The following is a 13,595-nucleotide window of genomic DNA, read 5'->3' as shown; positions in this document are numbered from 1 at the left end:
CTTGTTGGAGGGTGAATCTTGGTGGGATGAAAGGCTCAGTAGGAATGGAGCTGACTTGTCTTGGAGCTTGGGATCATAGTATTAGGGAACAACAAGCCTCCCATCTTCTCCCACCCATCCTTTCCATCTCCCATACTACACCTACTTCTTGCTCCTTAATGCCCCTGGACTGCATGTCTCCAGCTCTGGGCAGACCTCCTTCAGAATATTATAATAATTCTGCTTCTTGAACTTGGTGGGGAAGACAAGGGCTTTGCAGCCCACCTGAGGAGGTAAAACCCCATATCTACATCATGCTGAGTTCCTGGGAAACCCTAGGTTTGGTGCCAGGGTTACCTGGTGGTAGAGGGCATCCTTGAAGGGTACCCTGTAGATATCACTTACTCATCAACCTTTCCCATATACTATAAGCAACCTCCCCAACCTCCATGTCCCTTGCCAGCTGCCACTCCTATCCCACAGGGCTACCCAAGTTGCTAAGCTTTATTTCTCATCTCTCAACCCTTCAGGAGAGGCTCACAGAATGTAGAACAATTCATTTTAATGATTGTTTAGTCCAATTCCCTCATTTTATATAAGTAACTGAGACCCAAGGGGGCAAGTAACTTGCCTAAGGTCTCCCAGGAAGTAAGCAACAAAGATTCAAACCCAGGTCTTTTGACCTCCAGTCCTTTTCACTCCAAACTGTGGCTGCTTTCTTGAGACTGGATTCCCCACCCTCACCTTCTATTCACCCAACTAAAGAGAGGGTACCTGCTACTCCTTCCAAATTACTCCATGAAGTCTGTAGGCAGCATTGGACTTAGGACACAGCCTTTTTCCATGAGACACTGGTACCAGCTGAGATATGCAGCCCCTCTGCTTCAGGGGCAGGGATCATAGCCAGACCACCTTCTTCTGCACCTATCCTTGCCCCCTCCTCACTCCCAGGGAGCTCCCCACCCCATCATCCCCAAGGGGCATGTACCTTTTTGAGAACAAACTTTAGTTCTTGGGACTGGTAGGCAGGGTTCACAGAAATCTGGTGAGAGGACAATCCAGAAATATTACTCGTGGTACCAGGCATAAAGGCTGTCTGTTCCCAGCCTTCCCCAAGCAAAGACCCAGATTGCCCACTTGTTGTGGTGCTCAGGAAGGGAATTTCATCCTTCCCTTCACCTCCTATTCCCCTAGAGAGAGCACCTGGGTCTCCAAAATATAAATCCTTTTGTGCCAAAGTGGCCAGGCCCAGAACAAGGTCTGAGACCTATAGCCACTGGTGAAGTCCTATACCCAATAACATAATCATATAATCACATAATGAGCTTGAAGGAACCTGAGAGAGCATCTAGTCCAACTGAAACACTTTAGAGAAGAGGAGGCTAAAGCCCAGAGAGGAAAAGGGACTTGCCCAAGGTCACACAGCAAATCCAATTCAGATCTTGGATTTAAATCCAGGTCTCCCAGTTGAGCACTCTCCAGGCTGCACCAAACGTTGCTTTTGTTGGGGCTCTCCCAACCTTGGGGACTCTCCATTACATCCTCAGGCCTCCTCCTCCCCACCAGGACACTCACCCTGGCTGTGCCCCTTCCTCACCAGGATAATGCCAGCCTGTGCAGTGGCCAGTTGCATCAACACCCATTCATAGGAGTTAGGGCCCCACATGCCGAGCCGGTCCCCCTTGCTAAGGCCAATGCTCAGAAGCCCTAAGGCAGCCACGTCCACCTGAAACATAGAACGTACCAGTTGATTTCAGGGACAAGGCCCAGCCCTCCTTCTTCCACTCAAACCAACTGCCCCATTGCACTTCATCTTTGATGCCTATATCTACTCTCAGAAACCCTCTGATAAATGTTTAACAACTGAATCTCCAGGAAAAACAATGTACCTGTGACACACTTTAGCTTTAATATTCATTGCTAACATCTTCTCTATAGCTCTCTTAAGTTTAAACAGTCAACAAAATAATAAATCAAGCCCTGATTTATGGCATTCACCAAATTCTGAGGTGTAAATGCTCACGCTGAAAAATCTAACCAAATTTGAGCCTCCCCATCCCCACTTCACTACAACCTGGGATGGAAAGAGGATCAGCAGTAGAAGAACTTGGGGTTCACAAGAAGTTCTTGGAGCATGGTACCCATTCCAGTCCCCTCCCCTATTAAATCCCTAGCCTTGGCCACATCAACCACAGCCCTGGGCTGAGGTTCAAGAGCCTACCTCCTGCTTAAACTGAGCAAATGTCTTCCGGATGTTCTGGTGTAAGTCAACTACCGCTTCTCGGTCTGGAAACCTCTCGGATATGTCATATAAGCACTGCCCCACTGTCTTAGAGAGGAGCTTAATGTTCGTAGGCCCCTTAATATAGCTGAGACTGCCAGTGGGTGGTGAGATACAGCTCCTAATGTCTGTAGAACTTCAAAAAGAAAGTTAGTTTATTGAGACCAAGATCACCTGGCCTGGCTCCCTTATTCAATTGCCTCACCCAGTTTCTTTGGCCACCTTTCCTACTCCAAGACAGCCAGAGTGGATTTAGTACTACACAGACCTGTAAGGTAAACCACCCTTTCCCCCACATTCCTCTGATATTCACCCATACATGCACATATACACACAACTCCTGTGTAGTAGGATGGGAGGATTCTTGTGATATTATACCTAGAACAGACTGGGCTGAAGATGGGGAAAGAGGATAGATTATATCTTAAGATACTCTCCCTTTCCTAACTCTTGGGGAAAAGAGAAGTGATAATGTCAAACTGGGAAGGAGTAGTGTCCTAGACACAAAACAGGAAATGTAAACACAAAGGACAGTAACAAATAAAGGGCAGACATATTTATCAAAGCAAGAAGCAGCACAGTAATTGAGGAAGTTATGCAGATTTAGTTTAGGTGATAGAATTCAACAGCAACAGAGGGGCCCTAATTCCAGAGTGAAAAAAATTTCAGCTTTCCCAAGGAGAGGATGATCTTACTCTAGAAGGTCACTTTTAGTAATTTCTGTGGGCACAGGTACTGGGAATCAAAGGACTTGTTGAGGTGCCAGATTTCCTCCTATGCCTGTGGCTCTTGGGTCTTCTATCAGCCATTCAAGTCTGTGCTTTCTCTGTCCTTGCCTCTGTCTCTGCACTCTCTCTCTCCAACCTTTCAGCTTTCTCTCCTAAGAGTTTCTCCAAGAATCAGGAATGTATCTTCCTCATCATCCACAATATGAAGTCTCATGGGGCTATCCTTTAGGGGACTGCCCAGTTCCCTCTGGGTGGGTACTATATTCACTGTCTGTGATGTCCTATTAAAATATCCCCTATCATGCCTATCAATTGGGGAATGACTGAACAAGTCGTGGTATAAGATTGTGGTGGAAGACTATTGTGCTATAAGAAATGACAAATCAGGTTGGCTTCAGAAAAACCTAGGCAGTCTATGTGAACTGAAGCAAAGTAAAGTGAGAAGAACCAGGAAAACACTGTACACAGCAATGGCAATATTGCAGTGATGATCAACTGTGAAAGACTTAGTTACTCTGATCAAGATAATGATCCAAGACAATTCCAAAGGACTCATAATAAAAATGCTATTCACCTCCAGATAGAGAACTGATGAACTCTGAGTGCAGATTGAATCATACTTTATCACTTTATTTTTTTCTTGTGTGAGTGTGTGTGTGTGTGTATTTTCTATTGCAACATAGCTAATATGGAAATATGTTTTACATGACTTTACATGTATACATGTATAATTGATAGCATGAATAGGAGGGAGGGACAGAATTTGGAACTCAAAATTTAAAAAAAAAAATGTTGATTTTTAAAAATGTAATGGGTAGGGCAGAGCCAAGATGGTAGAATAGAGGTAGCAACCCAGAAGAACTCTCCTAACATTTCCCTCCAAACAACTTCAAAACAATGCCTCAAATCAAATTTTGGAGAGTAAACAAAAGGTAGTAAGACATTTTTCAAGCCTCAGATACCTTAGGAGATCAGCAAAAGAGGTCTGTAACACTGGGATGGGGTTTCCCAGAGTGTATGCAGCAGCAGCACCACCAGTGGTGGGTCGTGGAGGTTGTCTATCAACTGTAGTAGGAGCTTCAGGAGCTTTCAGCACAGAAATGGTAAGGGGACAACAAATAGTAAGGACAACTTGTCTGAAGGAGATTACAGGAGATACTTTGCTGGCACTGGGTGCAGCTGGTGCTGATTGGCACCTCTCTTGCCCATGTGCAATTCTGGGTTGCAGTTCTAGGATGGAGAGGAGTGCTTGTGATCAGTCACAAGGGAGCAGGGGCATTGGTCACAGTTCCAAAGGAGAAAGGAGCACTAGAACTTATAGCTGCAGGGGACCAGGGGCCCCTCCTGAAGTTTGGCACAATGCCTCCCCAGCCCAAGGTGGGCATAATCCAACTTTGACATAAGTTTCAAACTTAAGACATAGGCTGGTGAATGAATAAACAACAAAAAAGAGAACTTGAAGATAAAAAGCAACTACAGTGGCAGGGAAGAACAAGACACAATCTCAGAAGAAAACAACAAGAAGATAACAGCTACAAACAAAGCCTCAAAGAAAAAAAATGCAAATTGGACATGAGTCCAACAAAAATTCCTAGAAGAGTTAAAAAAAGAGATGAGTGGTACAAGAAAAATTGAGGAAAGAAATGAGAGTGATGCAAGAAAATTATGAAAAGAGAATTAACAGCTTGGTAAAAGAGACACAAAAAGTATTGAAGAAAATGATACTTTAAAAAATATGAAAAAAAGAGGTACAAAAGGTCACTGAAAAAATAATTCCTTAAAGTAGAATTGGGCAAGCAGAAGCTAATGACTTCCATGAGACATCAAGAAACAATAAAACAAAGCCAAAAGAATGAAAAAATAGAAGAAAATGTGAAATACCTCATCAGAAAAACAACTGACCTGGAAAATATATCAAGGAGAGATAATTTAAGAATTACCTGACATCATATTTCAAGAAATTTTAAAGAAAAACTACCCTGATGTCCTAGAACTGGAGGGTAAAATAGAAATGGAAAGAATCCATTAATCTCCTGAAAGAGATCCCCAAATAAAAACTCCAAGGAATATTAAAACCAAATTTCAGAGCCCACAGGTCAAGGAGAAAATATTGCAAACAGACAGAAAGAAACAATTCAAATATCATGGAGCAGCAGTCAGCAACACACAAAATTTAGCAGCTTTCACATTAAAGGAGTAGAGGGCTTGGAATAAGATATTCTAGAAGGCAGAGGAGCTAGGATTACAAAAAAAAAAATAAGGTATTCAGCAAAACTGAGTGTAATCCTTCAGGGATAAAAAATGGATATTTAATGCAATAAAGGACTTTCAGTCATTCCTAATGAAAAGTTGAGAGTTGAATAGACATTTGACATTCAAACACAAGACTAAAGAGATATATAAAAAGGTAAACAGGAAAGAAAAGCCATAAGGAATAAAGTTAAACTGTTTATATTCCAAATGGGAAGATGGTACATGTAGGAGTTACTCTTAGGAGTTAAGATCTTCTTCCTTATTAGGAGTCTACCTAGAAAGAGGGCATGGGTATAAGTTAGGAAGAGCTTTAAAAATGGAGGTGAAAACAAGGGAGGCAGGCAATGCTTAAACCTCACTTTGATCAGAATTGGGTCAAAGAAAAAAGAATATACACACACAGTTGGGTATAAAAATCTATCTTATCCAATAGGGAAATAGGAGGGGAAGGGAAAAAGAGAATGAGGTGATGGATATAAAAGAGAGGGCAGATTAAGGGAGCTAGTGACAAAAGACTTTTGAGGAAAGACAAGATAAAAGCGAGAGAAGGATAATTCAGAAAAAATAGGAGGGAAATCCACAGTTAGTAATCATACTTGTGAATGTGAATGAGATGAGCTCACCCATAAAATGGAAGCAGTTAACAGATTGGATTAGAAACTAGATTTCAGCAATAAGTTGTTTGCAGGAAACACACTTGAAACAGAAAGACACACATAGTTAAAATAAGGGACTGTAGCAGAAACTATTGTGTATCAGCTGAAGTAAAAAAGGCAGGAGAAGCAATAGTGACTTCAGACAAAGCAAAAGGAAAAATAGACCCAATTAAAAGAGATCATCAGGGAAACTACATTTTGCATGAGTTCAGGGCTCATCTGTGTTTACTTTCTTTTGAACTAAGTCTGGTTGTCTATCAAAGGGTGATTAACCACTAAACCAGGAGGAGGTCTCACTCAGTAAATCTTAAAAAATGAAATGACCAGGGCAACTTAGCACCTATTTCATAGGATGGCCTCTAGGCTGATCCTTATTTGTGCTTCATGGGGTTCTAAACCCTGTTATACACATATCTTATAAATGTGACTTCCCACCTCAGAGCCTTTGCACAGCCTGACTGTGCTCATACATGGAAAATGCCATGATGTCCTTCTTTATCTTTGCCTTTGGAATTCTTAGCTCCATTCAAAACTTATCTCGTAAGTTTTAGTGCCTTTTTTGTTGTCATGTTTGTCTCTTCATGACCCCATTTGAAGTTTTCTTGGCAAAGATGCTGGAGTAGTTTGTCATTTCCTCTTCCAGCTAATTTTATAGATTTAATCTACTTATATTACCTCCAGCACTGTGATAGAGACAAACCCTTGGTCCCATTTTGTTTGTTTTCATTTTTTTTTTTCATTTCCAGCTAACCTTTACCTGTATCTGCTCAGGTTCTAGATGAAGGTATCTTTGTGCCAGGGCTTATTAATGCAGGTGCAGCTAAGCAAAGAGGGTATATAGTTAGCATACTAAAAGCATACAATCATTGGCCCACCCATCCAGAGTTTGAAGACATTTTAAAGCCAGAGAGGGGTTTGTTGGCAAATGTTTAGCAACTAGCTCTTTGGGTGGGTAGGTGGGAATATAAAAGACACATTTTTAAGTTTGATTTGAATTGTTGACATTTTCTCCATCACTTTTTTAAGTTTAGGTAATCAACAAAATAATAGATCAAACTCTAATTTGCATGTTTGCCAATTCCAAGTTATAAATGTTCATCCTGAAAAATTTTAACTGGTTCCAGGACACCTCTGTCTTTTTTTTTCAAATTTATTTGTTTTCAGTTTTCAACAATCACTTCCATAAGCTTTAAATTTTCTCCCTTTCCCTTCCCCCTCCCTCCTCAAGAGGACGTGCAATCCTATATGGGCTCTACACATACATTTTTTTAAAAAAAAATTAACTTATTTGTTTTCAGTTTTCAACAATCACTTCCATAAGTCTTAAATTTTCTCCCCCTCCCTCTTCCTTCCCTTCCTCTCCCTTCCCTCCCTGAGAGAGCACACTATCTTATATGGGTTCTACACATACATTCTTATTAAACACATTTTCACACTAGTAATGTTGCATAGAAGATTTAAAACAAATGGGAGAAACCATGAGAAAAAAGCAAAACTAAACAAAACATAACACAAGAGAAAAGAGTCTGTTTCATTCTGAGTTCTGATTCCATAGTTCTTTCTCTGGATGTGGATCCATTTTACCTCAAGAGTTCTTTGGGGAAGTTTTAGGTCTTTGCATTGCTGTGAAGGGCTTAGTTTATCAGGAACAATCCTCACACACTGTGATTGTTACTATGTGTAATATTCTAAATAACCCTAAATGCGCTCTGCTCATTTTATTCAGCATCAGTTCATATGAGTCTTTCCAGGTTTTTCTGAAGTCTGACTGCTCGTCATTTCTTATAGCACAATAGTATTCCATTGCATTCATATACTACAACTTGTTCAGCCATTCCTCAATTGATGGCATTCCCTTGATTTGCAGTTCTTAACCACCACAAAAAGAGCTGCTATAAATATTTTTGTACATGTGGGACCTTTACCCATTTTTATGAACTCTTTGGGATATACCCCTAGAAACGATACTGCTGGGTCAAAGTGTAGGCACATTTTTGTAGCCCTTTGGGCATAGTTCCAAATTGCTCTCCAGAATGGTTGGATCAGCTCACAGCTCCACCAGCAGTGAATGAGTGTTCCAATTCTCCCCATCTTCTCCAACATTTATCATCTTCCTGTTTTTCCATGTTAGTCAATCTGACAGGTGTGATGTGGTACCTCAGACATACATTCTTATTAAACACATTTTCACATTAATCATGATGCATAGAAGAACTAAAATGACTAAAAGAAAGCATGAATAAAACTAAACAAAACCAAACATAAAAGAGAAAATAGTCTGCTTCACTCTGCATTCTGACGCCATACTTCAGACTCCATTCTGACTCTGGATGTGGACGATATTTTGCATCATGAGTCCTTTGGAAACGTTTTACAACCTTGCCTTGCTGTGGAGAACTAAGTCTATTAAAAACAGTCCTTGCCCAATGTGGCTGTTACTGTGTATAATGTTCTCCAGTTCTGTTCACTTCACTCAGCATCAGTTCATATAAGTCTATCCACACACCCCCTCTCTTTAACTCATCCAAATACCCTCATATTACAGCTAAGCAAAGTGAGGCACCAGAAGCAGGATCTGAACCCAGTTTCCTTGATTCCAAAATGAGTTTTCTTTGTACAGTGCTATATATATCCTTTAGCTGATTCCTTGGGATCATTCGTCAGTCAGTTTCCAATTCTTTGTGCCATTTTCTTGACTGTGTTCCATGCAGAACTTGTCATGCTTTCAGGACTTTTGGACTCATAGTCCAACTTCCCCTTTAAGATCATTGCCCTTGAGAATATCTGGTTTCAACCTCAACTTAATTTACTTTTTGTTTTGGATTTTTTTATTCTCCAGTTTTGTTCATGATTTTCCATCTTGCTCTCTGGAATGGTTGTTTCTGTAAAATTCTGGTTTGGAGCTTGGCCAGGTTTTCTCCTCCTACTTGATCCTAGCTTTGATCATATCTGATTTTGTCCTTTCTTCCTTTCCCCCCTCACCTTAAGTGTTCTCTCTTACCAGGTCAGTTAATTGCTAATCTCTGTCAATGTCTGATCATTGTTAATCTGAAGGCCACCTTCACTTCACTCTTCCCTGCCTGACTTTCTGGTTACTTTTCCACCTTCTGACTTAGACAAGAGGGGATCCCCTTCCTGTTGTTCGGGGAATCCAGTTGAGAGGTTCCCAAGATGCAGACCCAGAGGGACCTGCAAGAATTAGAGTAGGCTACAGAAAAACTGGCTATACTCCTTGGAACTTTGAGAAACCTTACAGAAAGTACACAAAGGGCTCCAGAATCACGTTGAATCAGGGGCCCTGCCCACCAAATGCACAGCAAATCCCCTAGATCTATTTATTTATCCAATAGAATATGCAGTGGGGAGGAGGTGGAGAGAGATGAAGAAAAAGAACAAGAGGAGGAGGAGGCAGTGGCATTTATATAGCACTTTAAGGTTTACAAAGAAAATGTTTTACATATATTATTTTATTGCCTATGTATTATGAGGATTTTATTTTTCTCTCTTATTGTTCAATTGTTGCTGTTGTGTTCGCCCTTCGTTGCCAAAGAAGACCATGCCATCAGAGAAATGATGACATGACTTGCACTTGACTTTGCTGTGAGTGAGGGAGGGCTGTGCAGATCACCAGCCCCCCTTCTCCTCCAGAGTCATCTGAATCCAGTGACCAGATGACTGGAGATAACCCAGGATGCACTGGGAGACCTAGGGCCCTTTAGGCCAAGGTCTGTGCAGGTACTCACTTAGGGTGAGGTAAAGCCCATTCGTTGAATAGGCCTCTTTAAGAAGTAGCCAGGTCATGGCCCCTTTAACGAGACAAAGAAAAGAAAGACATCTGGCTGGGAGGGAAACAGCAACAGTTACTATTGATAATCACTCTGAAGCCAGGAGGGTCCAGAAGAGTCCTTAGGCAGGGGCAGGAGATGATGTCTGAACTTCATAGTGTCAATATGAGAGGGGGCAACAGGAGGGAGAGATAAAATAGATATTTTAAAAAAGCAATAGCTCAGTGAGAAAAGTGCCCATTTCACAGATGAGGGAAGTAAGTCTTACAGAAGCTCTTTAAAGAAAATCATAGATTTTTTTAACTGGAAGGAGCCTCTTGTCTAACTCCTTTGTTTTATAGATAAGGAAAAAAAGGCCTAGGGGTGTTAAGTAACTGGTCCAAAGTAACTCAAAGTCTACACAGCTGATACATGTCACAGCTATAACTCCCCCTTCTCTCCTGACTATAGTGCCAAATGTTCTTTTCACACCACTCTCTTGCTTTATCAGTTAGTCCCCAAGAGAGTCCTTTCTACCCTTGAAATGTTCAGCCTTTTGGGAAATGTCATCTGACAGATCACTCCCTTCATCTTTTATTGGAAAGGGAAGTGAATTTATAATCAAGTCCTGAGTTCAAATTTCAGTTTGCCTGTATACTATGTGACTTTGAGCAATTTACTTAATAACCTTTCTTTGCCTCAGTAGGTTCATCCATAAAATGAGGAACAAGATTTGATGATCCCCAGGGTCCTATCCAGGCCTACCTCCTATGAGTCTATGACTCTTTATTAATGGAGAATACTTTTCCATCCCCATTCATTGGATAGTGTAGATGGCTCCCCTGAGGACCAGGGATCTATGAATTTTTTAAAAGTAACTATTTAATATAATTGAGTTTTAGGGGTTTTTTTTGGTAATTCTATGTATTTTATTTAATGCATTTAAAAACATCATTCTGAGAAGAGCAGGCTTCACCAATCTGCCATGGAGGTCCATAGCATAAAAAAAGAACCAGGTAGGGGTTCAAGAACCTTAATTCAACCTACTTGAAATTGCCACTCACCAGATTTATCAAATGAAGCAGAGGCAAAATAAAACAAAACAGTGGTGGAATATGCTAGGTCCATCAGGACCCTAAGCTAATGTTTGACTTAGAATTCAGGTGTCCTGGATAAACACTTTCCAGGATGGTTGGTTTGGCCTATCTGCAATGGGTTAGGGGAGGATGGTTAATGGGCAAATTAGTCTGCAGCCTATCCACATTCAACTGGCAATATTTTCACAGAGTTTTACATGCTCAGTCACACCTGAAGGCACTACAGTTACTCCATCCCATTCCCCTGCCTTCCTGCCAGTAACATAGGGTAGTCCATGCAGGTTCTAGCCTACCCATGCAATCAGGAAGAGAGGTAATTGTAGATTAGTCTATCTGGCTCTTAGGGTGAAGGCTGGTTGGTTGATTGTTGTCCTTCATTCTCAAAGAGGATCAAAATGACATCACCACGATGAACTCAAGTTTCAGTGTGTCCAACTGTGTCTCATAAGACCAATACGAGCTTGGAATGCTCTACACAGGTTGGGCACAGATAGTCCTTATGAACATTTGGGGTGGTTACTCCAAATTTGCACATCCTACATTTACTTTGTGCTATCTCAGTTCTGCTTTGCTCATAGAGCACAGCACCATTTCTGATGTGGTCACGCCATGCTGAGTAATCCTGTGCCAGTGTCTCCCATGATGTACAATCAAATCCAAAGTTAAGGGTGATGGAGGTATAGATGGAAACCACTTCCCACCAGTCTTTACATCCACAAAATCCTATAGCCTCTTTGGCAATTCAACCGTTCCTGACCCTTGAGACCATTTCCCAACTATTGAGTATGATGGGATCCAGTTTTTCTAGATTCTGGAGCCTTGGGGAAAGTTACAGTTTTTGGTGCTTGCTGAGCAAAAGTCAGTGTTCTTGGAACCTAGTGTTCCTCCTGTTTTAGTTAAAGAAATAGACAGCTGACTCATTTTATCTAGACCAGGGATCTAGCTAAGCCCATATATTCACCATCATTTCCCCTAGAGGTTTTTGGGAGTTCCTTGTTCACATAATCTGTAAATTATCTACTAAATTCTGCAAGTGATTTTATTTATGGATGTCATGATAATTAGAGACTCAGCACATTATAGACCCAACAAAACAAAACCTGTGGTATCTCAAAGGAGTTTGGCCTAATTATCCATATAGAAAAAGACTAAATAGATGAAAAATGCCTATTGTCCAGACTATGATACATAGTTTGATGGGCAGCCTTCAAAGCTGTGTTGCTGGGATTTATATCTTGGACAGATACTGTTGATAGACAATGAACTGGGACTAGGAGAGAACAAGAAAAGCAAAGTGGCCTAGATTGCCTTTAGGAATTTGCATGGTGCTTTTAATAATCCAAAGCTTCCCCCTGAAATAAAGGCCCATGATTTTAACATCAGTGTTCTTTCATGAGATGCCATAGAGTTGTAAGTCATGGCAATACCAAAATCTCTGAAGAGTTAAGGTTTGGGTGACCCAAACAGTAATAGAAAGGTGCATAGTGGTGTATAAGGGGCAAGGCTGAGCAAGGCATTTGTCAGGACACTCCAAGAAAAGCCAGAAGACAATACTCTGGTTGGAGCAACAGCAAGAGACAAAACCAGCACGGTACTTTACCTACTTCAAGGGAGCCAATTCCCCCCCGATTCAGTATTGTTGAAAGAGAAGGAGACAGAGACAGAGACAGGGCAAGGACAGTACCTTCACTAGGAAATGGAGGTAGAAGCCAGAGATTGCAGTAGAGGTAGAGGCTAGTTCCAGTCATCCCATCCAGAACTATAGTGACAGTGTCATCCAGACTACACAGGAGATATAACCAAACATGACCTGACTACCCTATCCAAGATTTGAAAAGGGGCAGAGCCTAGTACAGGCACAAAGTTCTAATTCAGAAACTAGAATTGATAGTGGAGTAAACAGTAGCTCTAAATGCAATCAAGAGACAAGATGGGTTGAGAAATCCAAGATATAAACCAAGGAGAAAAGACAAACCCTGCAATAACTATGAACAACCTCAAAGAAAAGACTGGCTTGACCACAAGGACTCCCAGAGTAAATAGAAGAAATAAAATGAGAGATAAAAAATGAAATTAGAGCTCTTGAGGGAAAAAAATGAAAGGAGAATAATAGTTTATTCAACATCATGAATATGGAAAACTTTATCTTGGCAGTGGATATATAATGGAACAATCTTAACTCTTAATGAGATACTAAGAATTTGTAAAGTATCTACTGTTAAAAAAACCCAACCTAGAGAACTGGTTTGAGAAGAGATAATTTAAGAGTCACCAGGAACTTTCCCATCCCACCACAAAATGCAGAACCAAACAAAAACAACACCACATTTCAAGAAATAATAAAATAAAATAGCCTCAATCTATTAGAATCCAGGGGCAAAGTAAAACTACAGAAAAAATATTTCAATTACCTCCTGAAAGAAACCCTAAATTGAAAACATTTAGGAATATCATAGCCAAAATCCAGAGCTTACAAGTCAAAGAAAAAATGCTGCAAAAAAAAAGTCCCAAGGAGTTCAAGGACCAAGGGATCATAGTCGGAATCACACTAGATTATACAATCTTGGATTTTTCTGGAATTGTGTTTGTTAAAAAACAAAAGATAAAGGCTTACAAAAAAGAATAATTTGCCTGCAAAACTGAATCTGATCCTATAGGATAAAAATGAACTTTTAGTACAAAAGAGCTAGAAGGGGAAAAAAATATACTAGAGAAAAAGGAAGAAAAAGGGGCAGAAACTTGCTCTCATACTTACCGTGCTTGAGAAGAATAATACACTCATGTGTAAGAGACTATGGAGAGTGGACATCTCATGAACTTCAATCTTAACTGAACCT

General features: G+C 40.7%; 2 protein-coding genes across 4 annotated transcripts in view; one reads left to right on the top strand and one right to left on the bottom strand.

The window, feature by feature from the left end:
- The window catches only part of ACSF2 (acyl-CoA synthetase family member 2), a 41,549-nt gene that overhangs the window by 16,101 nt on the left and 11,853 nt on the right, over positions 1–13,595 (bottom strand). The window contains exons 1-5 of one of the 3 annotated variants that reach the window (XM_072646660.1): positions 6,655–6,712; positions 2,201–2,396; positions 1,577–1,705; positions 968–1,021; positions 146–264 (exon numbers count right to left, since the gene is read on the bottom strand). In XM_072646660.1, the coding sequence (XP_072502761.1) occupies positions 146–264; positions 968–1,021; positions 1,577–1,645 (242 nt within the window). In that variant the 5' untranslated portion in view covers positions 1,646–1,705; positions 2,201–2,396; positions 6,655–6,712. Of the gene's footprint in view, positions 1–145; positions 265–967; positions 1,022–1,576; positions 1,706–2,200; positions 2,397–6,654; positions 6,713–13,595 lie in introns of those variants that run through there. The other 2 variants (XM_072646659.1, XM_072646661.1) reach the window with 2 other exon arrangements.
- The window catches only part of CHAD (chondroadherin), a 31,721-nt gene that overhangs the window by 7,384 nt on the left and 10,742 nt on the right, over positions 1–13,595 (top strand). The gene's annotated exons all lie outside the window — the stretch shown is intronic.

The sequence above is a fragment of the Notamacropus eugenii genome, chromosome 2, assembly GCF_028372415.1.
Source record: "Notamacropus eugenii isolate mMacEug1 chromosome 2, mMacEug1.pri_v2, whole genome shotgun sequence".
NCBI lineage: Eukaryota > Metazoa > Chordata > Mammalia > Diprotodontia > Macropodidae > Notamacropus > Notamacropus eugenii.
Note: the sequence above shows the minus strand (reverse complement) of the source record. Positions and strands in the feature narration are given on the sequence as shown.